At 62.3% G+C, this 15615-nt stretch overlaps 1 protein-coding gene across 1 annotated transcript; it reads right to left on the reverse strand.

Moving 5' to 3' along the window:
• Window positions 1-1255: 1255 nt before the first annotated feature.
• On the reverse strand, window positions 1256-11198 carry LGALS3BP (galectin 3 binding protein). The gene is made up of 6 exons (XM_037492372.2): window positions 11142-11198; window positions 6018-6096; window positions 5149-5340; window positions 4651-4782; window positions 3220-3481; window positions 1256-2602 (listed from the first exon to the last, which is right to left on the reverse strand). The coding sequence occupies exons 2-6, from the start codon at window positions 6067-6069 to the stop codon at window positions 1498-1500; spliced, it is 1743 nt and encodes a 580-aa protein (XP_037348269.1). The 5' UTR covers window positions 6070-6096; window positions 11142-11198; the 3' UTR covers window positions 1256-1497.
• Between the last annotated feature and the right edge of the window lie 4417 nt (window positions 11199-15615).

The following is a 15615-nucleotide window of genomic DNA, read 5'->3' on the forward strand; positions in this document are numbered from 1 at the left end:
CTGAGCCAGGAGATCCCGCTGGCAGCTCCAGATGTCCCAGGTGGGGCGACCCAGGGCGTCGCCGCCATGGGAGGAGCCCAAGTCACATGACTCAGGCCAGGAGAGAGACCTGGGCCTGATGACGTCAGCAACATCCGATCCAATCCTGCCCCTCCTGCTGCATTCCCAACCACCCCTTTCGTCACGGGCCGCCCCAAACACACAGAGCCACCCTCCAGCCTGGCACAGCGGAGCTCACGGGGGACGTGGGGCCTGGGCTGGGAGAACAGTTCGCCCCAACTTCTGCCAGCTTAGAGCTTCTGCACCGAGGGCGCTGCTCCCCAGAGGCCCGGCTGTGGGGCGCTAAGGGGGTGGACGCAACCCCAGTCTCTAGGGTCTTCTCTGCCAGCCGGTACAAGTGTGTGGATCCCTCATGGCAGGACCCACAGAGCCCCCTGGAGGGGAGACTCCGGTTACCTGACGGCCAGGCATGGGCTGCGGGCAGAGGCACGGGGCGGCGGGGGCGGGTGGCTGTGCTGCTGGGTCTGGCCTGCTTCTCGCTGCCTGTGCCCCTCGTGCGGGCAGTGCTGGGGCGCGCTCTGAGTAACACGAGAGCTCAAGAAGCCCCTGCTCCGGCCAGCAGCCCAGGCCCCTGGGGAGGGGTTGAACCAGCAGGGAGGGGGGCCGTGTGTCTGCTCTTGGTTCTTGCCGGGCTGGTGGGGAGGGTGGGGGAGCGAGGGTGCTGGTGGCCGCTCTCTGGGCTGCCCAGTGACTGAACCTGCCTCCACCGGGGGCCGAACCCCTCTAGACCCGGGTGAGAGCGGCACCCCGAGGCCTAAGCTTGGCCAACCAGATGCTCCCCCTGGCCTGTGCCCGGGGAGTGTCGCCATGAAGCAGGGACAGCTCGGAACTCCTGCTCATGGGGGGGAGGCCCCAGTGCCCCGCCTTCTACGAGGTGCCCCAGGCCCGCACCTCTGCCTGCCCCTGGGTGCCCCGACCCTGACGGCCCTTCCCACGCCCTTCTTCTGCCCGAAACGCCCACCTCACGGCGGCATCCTGTGGGCGGGGACTCAGGCTTCCGGGTTTGCCTCTTACCCACGGGGCTGACACTCTCTGTCCCCTGCCTCTGTGCGGGGTGCAAGGGTTTATGGAGGGCAGATTCGGGGTGCGTGAGGGTCCTCCTGCCTACGCATTCCTCACTTCCCACTGAGGCCCCGACCCCAAGGGATCCCTGGCGCGCTCGGCCATGAGCCCTCGTGAACGCGAGAATCAGGAAGCTGCACTTTAATGCCCTGACTGGACGGTCTGGGGCTGAGAAGGTGGAGGGTGGCCTCCGGGGCGACCACACCCCGCCTCGCGGGTCCCACCCGAAAACCCTCTAGAGGCCTGCAGACCTGAAAGTCTCAGCAGCACTGGTTGAAAACTTCCAGTAACTTCTTTAAGCCCGGAGGGGCCAGCGGCAGCAGGAGGGACATCTGATGGCTGGCGTCGGGGGTGGTTGTGGGGCCCCCTGCCAGGCTAGCTGTAGTCTGCATCGGAGGAGTTGGTCAGGTAGAAGGGGCGGATGACCACCTGGAAGCTGCTGAAGGGCCCCGGGGAGCAGGGGAAGAAGGATTCGCTCCTGGAGCCGTTGGTGCCCGAGGGGCTCGGGATCACCGCCTTCTGGTCCTTGAAATCGGTGACGTGGGCCACGAAGCGGCCCCCGCAGAGCATCAGGGCCTTGTTCTGGTAGCCGATGGTGGGGTCTGAGTAGCCGGACTTGGACAGGGCCAGGACGGGGGGCTCGCCCGAGGAGCACGAGACCCCGTAGTTCCAGCAGCTCTGCACGGTGGGCAGGTACTGGAGAGACCAGGAGACCTGCTTGTCCTGGAAGAGGAAGCTGGGGTGCTGGGGGGTCTGGAAGTACTGGGAGGGGTAGTAAGACCTGGACTCTCCTCTGTAGTATGGGGCAAAGACGGGGGAGTACTGGGACAGCTGGTAAGGGTTAGAGCCGCCCGTGACGGAGGCGCTCCAGGTGGGCGAGGTGTACAGTCGGGGCCAGAAGGCGGCCTCCGTGAGGTTCAGGCCTCCTTGCTGGGCCAGCAGCCTCACAGGCACGGTGTGGAACTCCAGGGCCTGCAGGACCTGCTTCTGGAAGAGCGCCTCGTGGGCCCGGTACAGGGACATGTTGAACTGCAGCTGGAAGAGGTCCTGGGGCAGCATCATGGGGAAGCGGACCTTGCGCAGCAGCGCCGCCACCTCCCTGTGGGAGGCCTGGCTCTCCTGGCTCCACTGGTCCAGGGCCTGCAGCACGGCCAGCTCGCTGGGCACGGCTAGCTCACTCCGGGAGAGCAGGGCTCGGAGCAGGGCGGTGGGCACGTGTGGCCAGGCCTCGGCCTGGGTCAGGGCCCCGAAGTTCCAGGCCAGGAACTGCGTGCAGACCTCCTCGAGCACCGGGTCCCGGCTGGCCAGGGCATAGGCGTAGAGCTCCAGGGACATCTGGAAAGAGGGGTCCTGGGGCAGGAGGATGGCAAAGAGGCGGCCGCAGTAGCTCTGCAGCTGCTCGGCCCCGTAGGTGGACGCCAGCTGGTGGAAGCACCTGACCGACGACAGGGTGATGTCGACCCTTCGGGAGTAGAAGTACCTGGCGGCGGGAGAGACGGGCCTGTCTGAGCCGCTGCGCCGCCTGCCTCCCCGCGCCACCATCCCACGCGGGCCTGCCTGAGCCCCGCAACCCCAAGGCGGCCATTTGAGGAGGTGTCGGTCCTGACCGATCTCTGCGACACCCACGCCCTGAAACTCAAATTCGCCTAGAGTGACACACCCCGACCCCTGTCCCCGCGGCCGCCGGCGGCCCCGCCAACAGGGCTGAGCCTGGCCTTGCAGGGCGCCCTTTGGGGCCCGCGGCCGCCCCTCTGTCCCAGGCGCCCCAGGTCGCAGGCACTGCCCCCACCAGGCCTTGTCTGTGTCTCCTGCCCCCGTGAGCCCACCAGGATGCGCTGGTCCCCCTCGGCATGGGCCGCCGGGACAGCCCTGCTGCTAAAAGCCTGTGAGGAGCCTGCCTGGGGCTCCTGGGGTGCAGGGCACAGAGTCCGGCCGCCCCACAGAGGCCGAGAGAGATGGGAGGGAGCGAGACAGGATAGAGGGAGGCAGAACGGCGGGGCCGGACAGGGAGGGCACCCACAGGCGGTCACGGGGTGCGCGTCCTCACGCGTGGCTGGAAAGAGGCACGTCTGCCTTTGGCTCCCTGACGATGCTCACCTGATAAAGTCCCTGACCACGGGCACGCACTCGGCCTCCACCTGCAGGGTCACCTTGCTGCCCGCCTCCTTCACCAGGTCCCAGGCCTCGGGGTTGGCGGCCAGGATCAGCCTGTGGGCGCAGAGGTCCTGGGCCTCGGCCTCCCCCTTGACCTTCACCCTGATGGCCAGGTCGCAGTCCTTCTGGCTGTCGAAGATGCGCCCGAGAGCCTCGGGGAGCTCTCCGGACAGGTCCAGGGTGTGTGTGTCGTTTTCTCTTGCTTCTGAGGAGGGGCAGAGGGACCCGCCCTGTCAGGCGCAAGGACTCTGCGGGGGACCCGCCGCTCGCGGCCTTCAGCCCTAGGGTGGCTGCGTCCCCGTGACTAAGGCCTCAGTCCCGCCCCGGCCAGGGCAGCCCAGAGCCCGCCCCCGCGACAGGGCCCCCCGCGGCTCACACACCCTCCTGGTGTCAGCTCAGCTCCCACCCCGGTCGGGCTCCAGTGGGGGTCCGGAGACAGTGACCTCCAGACTCCATCCCCTCAAAATCCCAGTCGCTTGCCCGCGCGCTGGGCCAGGCCCTCAGGCGATACTTGGCACACCCCAAGCTCCCTGGTGTGCTCGTCGGAGAGGAAGGGGCTTCCCGCGCTGACGCAAGGGCTCGGGGGCTCTGCAGCCTCCTTCAGGGCACTGAGGCCCATGGGGGGCATCCCCCCCGGGGAGGCTGGCTCGCCCCCTCCTTTGTGCGCTCCCTGACTTGAAACTAACCCCGACCCCGTCTTTCCTTGCCACACATAAGCCCGAGTCGATGCTGACATTAAACCAGGTGGGGTCAGCACCCCCATTGCTCCCTGGACCCCAGACTCTCAGGGTCCCGATAGCCCTTCCCCCATGGCCACCATCGCCCTACGGGCTCCCCACCAGCGGGGCTTCCTGCCCCCACGGTCCAGGGGGTCTCCTGTCCTCCAGCCCAGCATGAGCGCTGCCCCCCGGCGGCCCCCCTTGTGTGACTACCCTGACTTCCCGTGCGCGCCCCCAGGCCTCGGGCCCCCCATGCCCCACTGGCTCAGGGAGGCGATGCAAAGCCAGAGAACACGGGGTGCCGGGACCGGCCAGGAGACGGCAGCTGGGGTGCGGGACGGGGCTTGGCCGGGGGTGCACGGGGCAGGGCGGGGCGGCCGCCAGCCGGCCTTCCTGCCATCAAGCAGCGCGGACGGCGCACGGGCACCGGCTGCTGGGCCGGGGGTGCCGGGGCGAGGCGGGCAGAGGGCGCGTGGATGTGGCTGGCTGCTCTGGGGCAGCAGCTCCAGGGGGGGGCAGTGAGGTCCTGGGGCTCCTGGCCGGGCAGGCAGCGGGGGGCTGGAGGACAGGGGGATGTGCGACCTGCCAGCTGGCACGGGTGCTGGCGTGACCACCGGGCGGCGCTGGGGCGGACGGCGGGCAGGCCAGCACTCACCCCCGGCGCAGACCACGCCGGCGTCCTCCTGGTGCCCGCAGTCGCTCCTCAGCCAGCCCTGGGAGCGGCAGCTGGCCAGCGACGGCTCCGCGCCCGTGCACTGCACCTCATCCAGCATGACAGGGCCGCTTCCTGGAGAACAGCGCGGGGACAGAGGCTGGGGGGGCGGGCGCTCAGGAGCAGGAGCCTCGCGGGGGGCGGGGAGCTCGGCGCCCGCCCGGCCCTCCCCTCCTGCAGGTGGCTCTGCCCCCCCCACTCCCCTTCTCATTGGGGGGAAGGTGTTTCAAGAAATATGCTTCCAGGGGCGGGCCCCGGGCCGGAGGGGCCCACAGGCTGCGCTCTGGACGGCAGGGCCAGAGGCCGACCTCGTCAGCGGGGCCGGCTTCCTCCAGGTTTGCAGCTCGGGGCGGAGGAGCCGCGGGCCCAGGTGACGGGCCTTCCTGGGCTGACCCCGGGAGGCGCAGCCTGGCTTCTGGGGCCCCGGGCCCCCAGGCCTACCTGGCCCGAAGGCGGCTCCGCCCAGAGCCTGGGTGGCGTTGTCGAACCCCAGGGCCCTGCAGACGACGCCGGCGTCCGTCAGGTCCCACTGGTCGTCACACACCGTCCCCCACTGGCCTCTGTAGAAGATCTCCACGCGGCCCTCGCTGGGGGCGTTCCCGCCGGCCAGCCGCAGGTCCCCGTCCCGCGCGCCTGCGGGCCCCGGGAGAGCAGAGGTCAGTGGGAGGAGGCCACGCTCTCCCCAGGGGGTGACGGCAGGGCCGTCAGCTGAAAGCCCTCCCACCGTCCCCGCGGGGGTCAGAGGCTCCTCTCCTTGGACAGAGGTGGGCAGGAGGGGGCTGGAGCACTCGCAGCTGCGGAAGCAGGACCCCACGAGAGGAATGGGGGGGAGGAGACCCATGGTGACCCCCACCTGGGGGGACTGCTGGGAGGGGTGTGGAAGGACGTCTGGGTGCAGCAGGCCCCTGAGCCTCTGGAACTCAAGCAGGACACCCCAGGCACAAAGAAAGTGGGGTCTGGGCCCCGCACTTTCCCCCTGGGGACTCAGCGAGGGCCAGGCAGGAGCTGCGGCTGTCACGGGACGTACGGAGTTTGAGGGGAGCTGGCCTGTGCGTTGGCCTGGACAAGGCAGGGCCTCCGGGGCCTCTTGGTGGGGAGCGTGAGGACCGGACTCCAGGACCCCCTCCAAAGGGCACGGAACCTTTGGTTCCCATGGGGTGGAAGCCCCCACCACCCGGAACCCTGACTTGAGACAGCCAGGACTTCAAGGAGAGAGGACCAGCTGATCCGCGCACCCCATACGGGGCAGGTCGTCGTTGCCTGGATTTCCTGCCCGAGGGTCAGCCCCGTGTGCCCCGAGGCTCACTCACCTTGCACTCCTGCCACCAGAAGCCACATCCAGAAGAGCCGTGGGGGGGCCATGGCGCCCAGGAGACACTGGGCCTGCAGCTAGGGGTGGCAGCAGAGTGAGACGGCAGGCCGCGGAGGGCCCGCACCGGCCTGGGCGCCCCCAATCCTTCCGCCCCGCCCTGCGGGGGAGGGTGGCAGCCGCCGCAGCACCCTCCTACTGGAGAGTGCCCGGCGCCAGGGGTCCTTACCTCCAAGTGAGACTTGCCCAGAGGAAGGGGGTGGCTGGGCTGGAGGACAGTGGGAACAGGACCCGGGGCCCTGCGTGGGGCTGTAGGCAGGACGGGTAGGGAGGGTAGAAAGGGAGGGGCCTGGGGGTGCAGAGCCTGGGTGGGGCTGGAGGCCGGGGGTGGGGGTGGGGGGGGTGAGCCTTGCCGAGGATGGGTTTATCTTTAATCCACAGCCCCTGTGGGCGAGCCCAGAGGTCTTGGGCACATAAAGAAGATTCTCTGAGCCCTGGAATGGAAGGCAGGGAAGGGCCAGAGGGGCAGGTGGCAGTTAGAGACATGGGCTTGGGGGCTGGGCGGGGGTGCAGCAGGGGCTCAGGGCTGAGGCCTGGGTTCCTGTGCTACGGCTGTGGGGAGGGGACGGGTGTGTCGAGCATACACAGAGGGACCTGTGTCCCCATCTCTGAGCTCAGTGTCCCCAGGAAGCAGAGGCCCAGGCAGGTTGGGGACCAGGCGGGCCCGGCCAGCCTGGGCTGGGGCGGGGAGCGGGCCTCTGGGCTTCTGCCTGGAGTTCTTGTCCCTGCGGTTCCTGCTGCTTCCGCTTCACCCCATCCTCCTGCTTGTCGAGCCCCCACCCCCAGCCCTCCACCCCCAGCCCCGCAGAAGAGGCTGTCCTCGTTCCTCAGCTCGGGACTCCTGTGACCGGCACCACTGCCCGCGTCCAGCACCTCTCCGAAGAGGCACCTTCACCCTGCCTTGAGGCCGCCCTGGTTTCCCACACCCTGGAAAGGAGGTGCTGGCCTCTGTACCCCCCACGTGGGGTTTGCGCTAAGAAGCCCCGGGCTCCTGGGCCACTGCCCTGGCTGCCCGTGTTGAATGGGGCATCTCTGTGCCAGGCTGCCACCTGTGGCGCTCCGCGTCCTCACCCTGACCCCCGAGAACTGCCTCGACCCCGCAGGGAAAGACCACGTTTCCACTGTTTGCGGCGTAACCGCCTCCCGGGGCGGGGCAGAACAGGAAGAAGATGGATCCCTTCAACTTGGCACAGCATCTACTGGGCCAGCCGGGGTGATCGGGAAAAAGTAATGAGTGAAGCCACGGGGAAGCCTGCGACCTCAGAATCCCTGCCCAGCCTGGCTTGTCACGGCATCCTCAGCTGTGTGAACCTCTTCCTCTAGACCTTTCTGCCACGGCCAAGGCTGCAGGTGGAATGTGGGGGGCTGACGTGGGGGACCCACTGCAGCTGGCTGCTGGGGGGGCGGGGCTGCCTCTGGTGTCAGCCAGCGGCTGCCTGGACCTTGGCGCCGGTGCTGGGATCACCGGCCTGTCTCTGCTGCCTCCAGCTGTGGGGGAGCTGGACTCTCCTTCTGGCCATCCTGAGACACTGTTCTAGACTGTTCCATGGGTAGAAAATTCTATTTCCCACACCTTCCTGGTTGTAAAAATCTACAGTCTATTTTCAGATAAAAACTGGTAAAGTTACTTTGGATTTGCTAGTAAGCTTTGAAGGCATTTGTAATACAGCATAAAGTCCAACATGAAAAACCCAAATTTTGAGATCAGAATCTAGAATTTTTGGGTAAACAAGGGCTAGTCCAAAATTTAACGGTTGAGTTTGCAGCAGGCGTGTTAGGGCGATAGTGTCATGTTCCTGCCTTCGCTCCTCCTGATAAAGTTCTTTTCTAAAAAAACAATTAACTCACTTATCTCTTCTCCTTGGAGGGAAAGTACTCTTGTTCCCCAGGAAAACCTTACCTGACTTCTTTCTTCCCCTTGTCCTAGCAAAAAAAAATTCAAGATGGCATTTAAAGCCACATGGGGGCCTCCCTGACAGCACAAGGGATTAAGCATCAGCCCTGGGAAGCTATCGGCAGCCTCTGCGGCTCGAGTTCAATCCCTGGCCAGGGAGCTACCCACACGGCGCAGCAGACCTCTCCTGTCTCCCCGCTGCTCCCCTCAGCAGTGGGTTTCAGTGGATCCACCTGTTCTGCTCCCCGCTCTGTCTCTGGTGAGATCTCTCACCCCTGCACTTCTGGCCTGTACCCCAGCTCTTGTGTGCATAAATAAACAAGTCTTAAAAAAAAAAAAAAGCCACATGGACAGGTCACTAAGACTCTTACCTGTGTACAGGAAATGTATACGATATTGAGTCTCTCTGACTCCTCTTGCTTTTATCAATCTACCTACTGCTTGCCTAAGAAGACACTTGATATAAGGGATTGCTACATTTGCAACTCTGCAATTAATTTAAAATTCCGGTCCTAAAACTAAAGCTCTAATTGGTATCTCCATTTTTTTTTTTTTTAAATATTTATTTATTTATTTATCCAAGCACTGGGTACAGTCAGAAGCGCGGGAGGGTGAGAGAGTTCACCAGAGCCAGAGCGGGGAGCAGAGCAGGCAGAAGGACCGAAGGACACTGCTGAGGGGAGCAGCGGGCGGCAGGAGAGGTCTGCACGCCATGTGGGACCCTCCGCCGGTGGCCGGGGAGCAGCCGGGGATCGAACCGGCGCTGCAGAGGCTGCGGGCAGCTTCGCAACCCAGCGCTCAACCGCTGCGCCACCGGGGAGGCCCTCCATTTTTTTTTTTTAAAGATTTATTTATTTATGCACACAAGAACTGGGAAACAGGCCAGAGGAGCAGAGGTAAGAGGATTCACCAGGGACAGAGCGGGGAGCAGAACAGGCAGACTGACTGAAATCCACTGCTGAGGGGAGCAGCGGGCGAGGTAAGAGATGTCTGCTGCGCCATGTGGGTAGCTCCCTGGCCGGGCATCGAACTCGTGCTGCTGCAGAGGCTGCGGATAGCTTCACAGTGCAGTGCTTAACCCCTTGCACCACCAGGGAGGCCTGGTATCTCCATCTTAAATGTGCTCTTTTCACCATTATTTAATTGGTGGCCAGATCTCTTACAAAACTAAGGTTTTACTAAATATGATAATGAAAATATGTTGACTATTTTATGTCACTTTCTCTAAAATTACTGAACTTTCAGGTTTACCTTTGGCTGACTGTAAGGAAATTTAAGTTTTAATGTCATCTCACCTAAGAGAAAAGCGAAACTTGTGTTTATGTGGAAGGTGTCTAAAGGGGTGATGGCAAAGCAGCTGTTACAATGTCTTATAATCTAGAAATCAGAAAAGCAGGGTGTCACCGCTGCATGCAAGCAAAGCGAGATGTGGGCTTAGCAAGGGAGAAGTGTCCTGGGGATGGATGTTCTGAGGGTCTTGTGCAGGATTTAAGAGCTGGGAAAGCAAGGGGACGTGTTAATGGTCTGGGCGGGGCATATTAGGAAAAATTTTGTGTGGTCATTGCATTGGCTGAAAGAGTTTAAATTGGTTTCAAGAGTGTTTAAGTTTGGGTTTTAGTCTTTACTAATTTTGGTAGCAAAGACTGCTTTGTTTTTACTCCCGGTCTTGGCTAACTAAGAAACCTAATCTTGTCAGCAATACTGAGCAAGTCAAAGAAATTAAGCTGTATTCAAACCCCTTTTCGTGCCAGGCGACCAAGTCCTTTCTAGAGATCTGTGAGCCTGTTAGCCCTGCGACTGCTTCCCTCATGCCAGGCCCTAAACAAACGGGCCCGACCTGGGCGTGCTCAGGCTCCGTGGGGAGCGCCGTCCCGGGGCTGGGCACACCTTCTCCGCTGATGTGGGGTTGGTGGGGGTGTCACAACACGTAAGACTTAAAAACCGAATGTTCGGATGGGCAGCTCCTAATGCTGACCTCCGTGGGGCGTCTCTCTCGAAGCCCTGGTCACAGCAGCAGGGACCATGGGGTCCCTCTCTGGACGGGGCCTTCAAGGTCTGCAAGGTCAGGGCGGAGACCAGTCAGGCCAACAAGAAGGAGAGAAGTGGGGCCTCCCTTTCGGTTGACATGGGCGCCACCCCTTTCCTAGCTCCAGTTCCCTGGACCTACGGCCGACTGTGCTGGCTGGTGGAGGTCAGCCTAGGCGGGGTGGCGTCTGCTCGCGCGAGGCCGCGCCTGCCCTTCCCGTCTCGCCTTCCTGCAGACGCGTCGCGGTTCACAGTCTCTGCGGCCATGACCTCGGGACATCTGGACAGCGGAGGCCACAACATCCCTCAAGCTGGGGCTGGAGAGAACCAGGGTCTCCACGCCCGGTGCCGCCTGGCCCAGGGAACCCTCCACACTGCCCCTTCCTGCGACGCTCCCAACTCCAGCCGCTCTGTCTGCACGACTCGCGCCCAGAGTCCCAGCTTAAATAACAAGGAAGGGGGAGATGCGGGACCCCAGCCCTCCCTGGCCTCGAGGCTACTGTCTCGGAGCCCAGAGCTCCTGCCCACCAGCCAGGTGTCGGGCCAGGCAGGCGCCTCTCACTGGGGGTGAGTCCTGGGTCCAGGGACACACGGGAAGCCGGTGTCTGCTGCCAACAGCGGGCAGATGTCAGGATGAGCTCATGTGCTTCGAGTGGGGGAACAGCGGAGCCCCCCAGGCAACAGCCCCATCCCCGTGAGCACGCCCCCCGCCCCCGCCCTCCAGGGCTCGCCCACCGCTGTCCTGACAAACCCGAGGCTGCTGGTGGCATAGACTCGGCCGCTCTTTCCCTGGACTTTGTCTCCTTCGTCCCACGGTGCCCCCGACGCTGCCCCCCACGCGGTGGCCGTCTGCCCTCTGCGCCCCAGAGCGCCTCGGCCAGCCAGGCCTGCTCTCCCCGGGGCAGGACTCGGGGCCCTGGCGTCGCCGCATGCGGGGAGAGGGGCCGGGGCTGCCCTCCCGTCCCCAGGCGGCCCCCGGGTGGGCCGGCCAGAGCCCGCACGGAGATGGGCGAGAGGACGCGGGCTGAGCTCCTTGTGCAGTCAACAACCTGCCCGGCTGTCCCGGCGGGCCTGGGCCAGGTCGCGTGCACAGGCAGACCCCGCCCCAAGGGTGAGGGAGCCTGGGCTTACCTGCCCAAGGCTTACCTGCCTGAGGCAAATTCCGAGCAGCCCTGTACCCCTGCCTGCTGTGGGCACCCCTGGAGCGACTTCCACCCCACACTAGCCGCAGGGTAGAGAGCGAATCAGGAAATGCTTCAGAAAACCAAAGCAAAGTTTCGATTTTCAGAAACCACCTGACCTGGGCTGCCTCTGCGATTGGCTGCTGATTAGGCCCCAGGCCCTCTCCCTGGTCGGGCTGTGGGTGTCCAGGCCGGCAGAGGCCCGAGGCGGCAGTCTGGCTGACCAGATGGCCAGGGCTTAGCCATGTTTGAGCCCCCACTGCTGGGGGTGCCTGAGGGCTGGCCCTGGGGTGGAGGAAGAGCTCAAGGCTCCCGGAAGGGCTGGGGCTGGGCCTGTGCCACTCCCAGGAGACTCAGATCCAGGGGGGATGCGGCGGGAACCAGAACTGGCGAAGGGGGCCGTGGGAGTCTTCAGGCCCACCGGGTCAGGAGCCCAGGGCTGGCCGGCACAGGCTCCGGCCGCTTCCGCGGGTCTCGGCCCACCGAGAGGAGGGCAGGGCTGCAGGGGAGGGGGTGCTGGTGGAGATGCTGGACCTTGGACCCCAGGGTCCCAGAAAGTCCTTGGAGACCCACCAAGAGCTTATAAAGTAAGCGGGGCGTCTGCTCAGGGCGCCCAGGGCCTTCGCAGCCTCAGCGCCCCAGAGGGGAAGTGGACAGAGGTCGCCCTGGTAGGGGCGCGGCTCGATAAGGAAGGAGTCCAGAGAGGCCTGGAGGCGCCGACGGGGCCCCAGAGACAGTGAACAGGCCGCGGAGCTGCGGCTGGACTCAGGCGCAGAGCCTGGGGGCTGCGAGGCGGAACCGCGGCTGCTGGGGGGACGCGCCTCCGCGTCCGCCCCTCCCTGCCCAGCACAGGGCCCACAGCAGCCGACCCGCGGAGGGGCACCGGGGCAACCCTGACCGGGAACCCACCGTGAACGCCCCCATCCGCTAGGGAAGTAGCTGTTCTGAGGGGCCCATTTTCTGGCTGAGAAAGCGGAGGTGCAGAGGTGCAGCCTGCCCGGGACACAGCTGAGCCCAGCTCGGCTCACACCAGCGCCCGCACCCCGGCTTCCCAGAGGCAGACAGATGCCCGCCGTTGGGGTGTCTGGCTACGCTGCTGACGGTCCCCGAGAGCCGTTCCAGCGACCGCAGCTGAGCAACCCGTCCTTGTGCCGAGTGCTTCAGAGGGGAGACCACAGCTCGCTGACGCCTGTGCGCGTGGGGGCCCCCGCCAAAGGCCTGGCGCCGGCTCCGTGCGCGCCCGGGGGAGGGGCGGCTGGGGCCCTGGGCGGGCAGACCTGCCAGAAGCCGTGGCTGGCCCCCTGCATTCCTACGGGCCACTTTGGCGGTGTTCCCGCAGTGCAAGCCCCGGCGGAACGTGGTTTGGGGATCTCCGGGTTCTGTCACCCCCGCGGGCGTGCTGGGCGCCTCTCCTGGGCCCCCGCCGGCTCATCCTCTCGGTGAGGTGTCTGTTAGGATCACCTGTGCGCTTTAAATTGGGCCGTCTCACTCCTGAGCGGTACATGTTCTAAGCTCTTGATCCAAGGGCTTAAGCGGATCCATGATCTGTAGGTGTTTTGGGGGGAGGGATGAACCTTGCCTTTCCTTGGCAGTGTGTTCTGAAGAGCAAGGTTTTTGAATTTGGATGAAGATCAATTCATGACTATTTTCGTGTCCTATCTGAGACATCTTTGCCTCACCAAGGTCACACCCAAGGTCACAGAGCCTTTCTCCTGTCTTCTGCAAGTTCTGCCATGGCAGCTATGACCGACGAGCGGGCTCTGGACACGGTCGGGACAAGGGTGGCGATCGCTTACGTCCATGTAGAACAGCTGTCCCCCCGCCACTAAGGGGAAGAGAATCTTTTTCCCCACGGAGTCACCCTAACCCCTTTGTCAAGAATCAACTGACCACACGCACACGGGTCTCTTGTAAGACCCTCTTCCGCTCTGTGGATTGTTACGTCTTTTTTATGCCAGTACCACAGTTCTGATTACATAAAGCCTTACGCTAAGTCTTGAAGTTCATATGAGTTCAGTTTTGTTTTTCTTTCTCAAAATTGAGTTTTTCCATCCGTGAAGACAGTGTGTTGCTCCTCTGACTTGTGTCTTTGTTTTTTCCATTTGTTTTTTGTGCTGCGAGCACACACATCTTGCACGTATTTTGTTACTGAGCATTCTGCCCCCAAACCACAGTGTTGCTAAAATGGCACTTTTTTTTTTTTATTCCTTTTCCAAATGCTCACTGCAGCTACCAAAGATGAAACTGCTTTTGCACGTGAGCCTCGTCTCCTTCAGCTTTGCTAACCTCGATTCTTCTAGCAGTTCCTTTGGGAAGATTCCTCAGCCCTTTCTTCTTACTTGTGACTGACACATAAAGGCAGCTTTATGACCCTTTCTGACAGGAAATGACTTTTCTTGTCTAGTTGCACAGGATGGTCAACAAAGGGGTGGCCACTGCCTGGTCTCGCACACTTGGTGACTGGGTGATGGCTACCAGCACGGGACAAAGCAGTGTGAGGGGACAGAAATGCCACTTTTGAGCTTCTGTGTGGTGGAAAATGGTTCCAAAATTACATAATGTGCCGGGGACAAATGTGGTGAAGCAGACGCGAGGAAATACTGTCCCCCACCTGGAAGGGGACATTGACTGTGGGTTTGCCAGAGGCCCTTTATTGCTTTAAAGAAGCTCCTTCCATTACTAGTTTGCTAAAAGTTTGTTTTCTTTTAAATCACGAATGGAGGTTAGATTTTTCATACGTTTTCTTTGTATCTGTTGAGAGCATCAGGATGCTTCATTTTGCTCTGTTCCTGTGATGCATGACACTGATGTTGTGACACCAAACCAACCTTGCATTCCACACTTCCCCATGAGGTGTTTTCATCTTCTCAATAAGGATCCAATGTGCTGAATTTTTGCTAAGGATTGTTGCATCCCTGTTCGTGACGGACACTGGCCAGGATTTGTCTTTGCTTGTTATATATTTGTCTGGTTTTTGTTCCAGGACAGTGGTTCCCTCGTAACATGAGTTGGGACGTGCTCCCAAACCCCTAGCTCACGGGAGACTTTGTGTTGGTTTGGTGTTTCTTCCTGAAATGTCTGGTTAAGTTACCCAGGCCTGCTTTTCGGTGTGATGGAACTTCACGTGTGCTTTTTAAGAGTGATTTTATCTATGCATACAAGAGCCGGGGTGCAGGCCACAGGTGCGGGGGTAAGAAGATTCACCAGAGTGGAGAACAGAACAAGCATATTGACTGAAATCCACTGCTGAGGGGAGCAGCAGGGAGACAGGAGAGGTCTGCTGCATCCTGTGGGTAGCTCCCTGGCCAGGGATTGAACTCATGCCGCAGTGGGTGCGTATAGCTTCATAGTGCTGCTGCTTAACCCCTTGCGCCACCAGGGAGGCCCCTCACTTTTGCCTGATTGAGTCTTTCAACAATCATATCAAGGTATAATAATGCACCTTAACAGTCACCAGGATAAAGTGCACAAGAAGACAGAATTACCACTTGGACAGAAACTGATCTCACTTTCCCACCCAACTTGAGAGGACTCTGGGGCATTCTCATCTTGCTGACAAACCGTGTGCTGACACACGAGCATGCCCAGCGGCACGAGTTAGGCTCTCGTGGTCCGGCGTGTCCAGCTCCTCACAGAGATGTCGAGAACTGACCTCCACTCCTCGTGCTGTTAGCGGTTCCTCCTCACTGGCCTCCAGGGACTGTGCTTGCAAGACTCCTCCTCAGTGCTCAGAGCACCCTCCAGACCTCGCTGTCCTCTCTCAATGCTGGATGCTGACTCTCCTCCCTGGCTGTACTGGTCAGATTCCCAGCAGCAAACAGATGGCCCCAAATCAGGGTGGTTAGGGAGGCCATAAAAAAGGGGCCATGTCCAGGGTGGAGTGAGCAGGAGTGGGCGAGGGTATAGTACCTGGACCTCTGACCACTCCCAGGCCAGAAGGGGCAGAGCAGCAGCAGAAACTGGAACCCCCCCAGGGACAGAGCCAGAGCCAGTGGTGGGGACACCACCGAGGGAACTGGGGACTCCCAGCCCTTCTTCCTCCCTCTGCCAGTCAGGGCCTGACCCCAGAGTCCCCAGGGGTATTGATGAAGTTAGGCGGGTGGGCCCCTGGGGTGAACAGGCATGGAGGGTGGGTGTGAAGGGACGAAAGGAAGAGGAGGCGAACCTGGCCTCTGGCCCCCCATGGCTGGGCTCCCCGCCATCTGTAGTTTAGGGCTCTTTCCTTTCCAGCCCCACCCCTTCCCGGGTCTGAGCCCCTCCCTGGGCACTGGGGCTGTAAGATCCTTCGGTGTGACCTCACTCGCTGCTGCAAATTCAGGAGACGCCCAGCTCAGTCTGGCTCTCTCTCCTGGGCTCCACCCCATTACCGAACCTTCCAGATCACTCCACTTGGAAGAGCAACAGCCACAGATGGGTAAGCGCTAACCAAGCCCTCGTGT

The sequence above is a fragment of the Talpa occidentalis genome, unplaced genomic scaffold (genome assembly GCF_014898055.3).
Source record: "Talpa occidentalis isolate TD23 unplaced genomic scaffold, MPIMG_talOcc4v2.1 talOcc4.7, whole genome shotgun sequence".
Classification (NCBI taxonomy): Eukaryota; Metazoa; Chordata; class Mammalia; order Eulipotyphla; family Talpidae; genus Talpa; species Talpa occidentalis.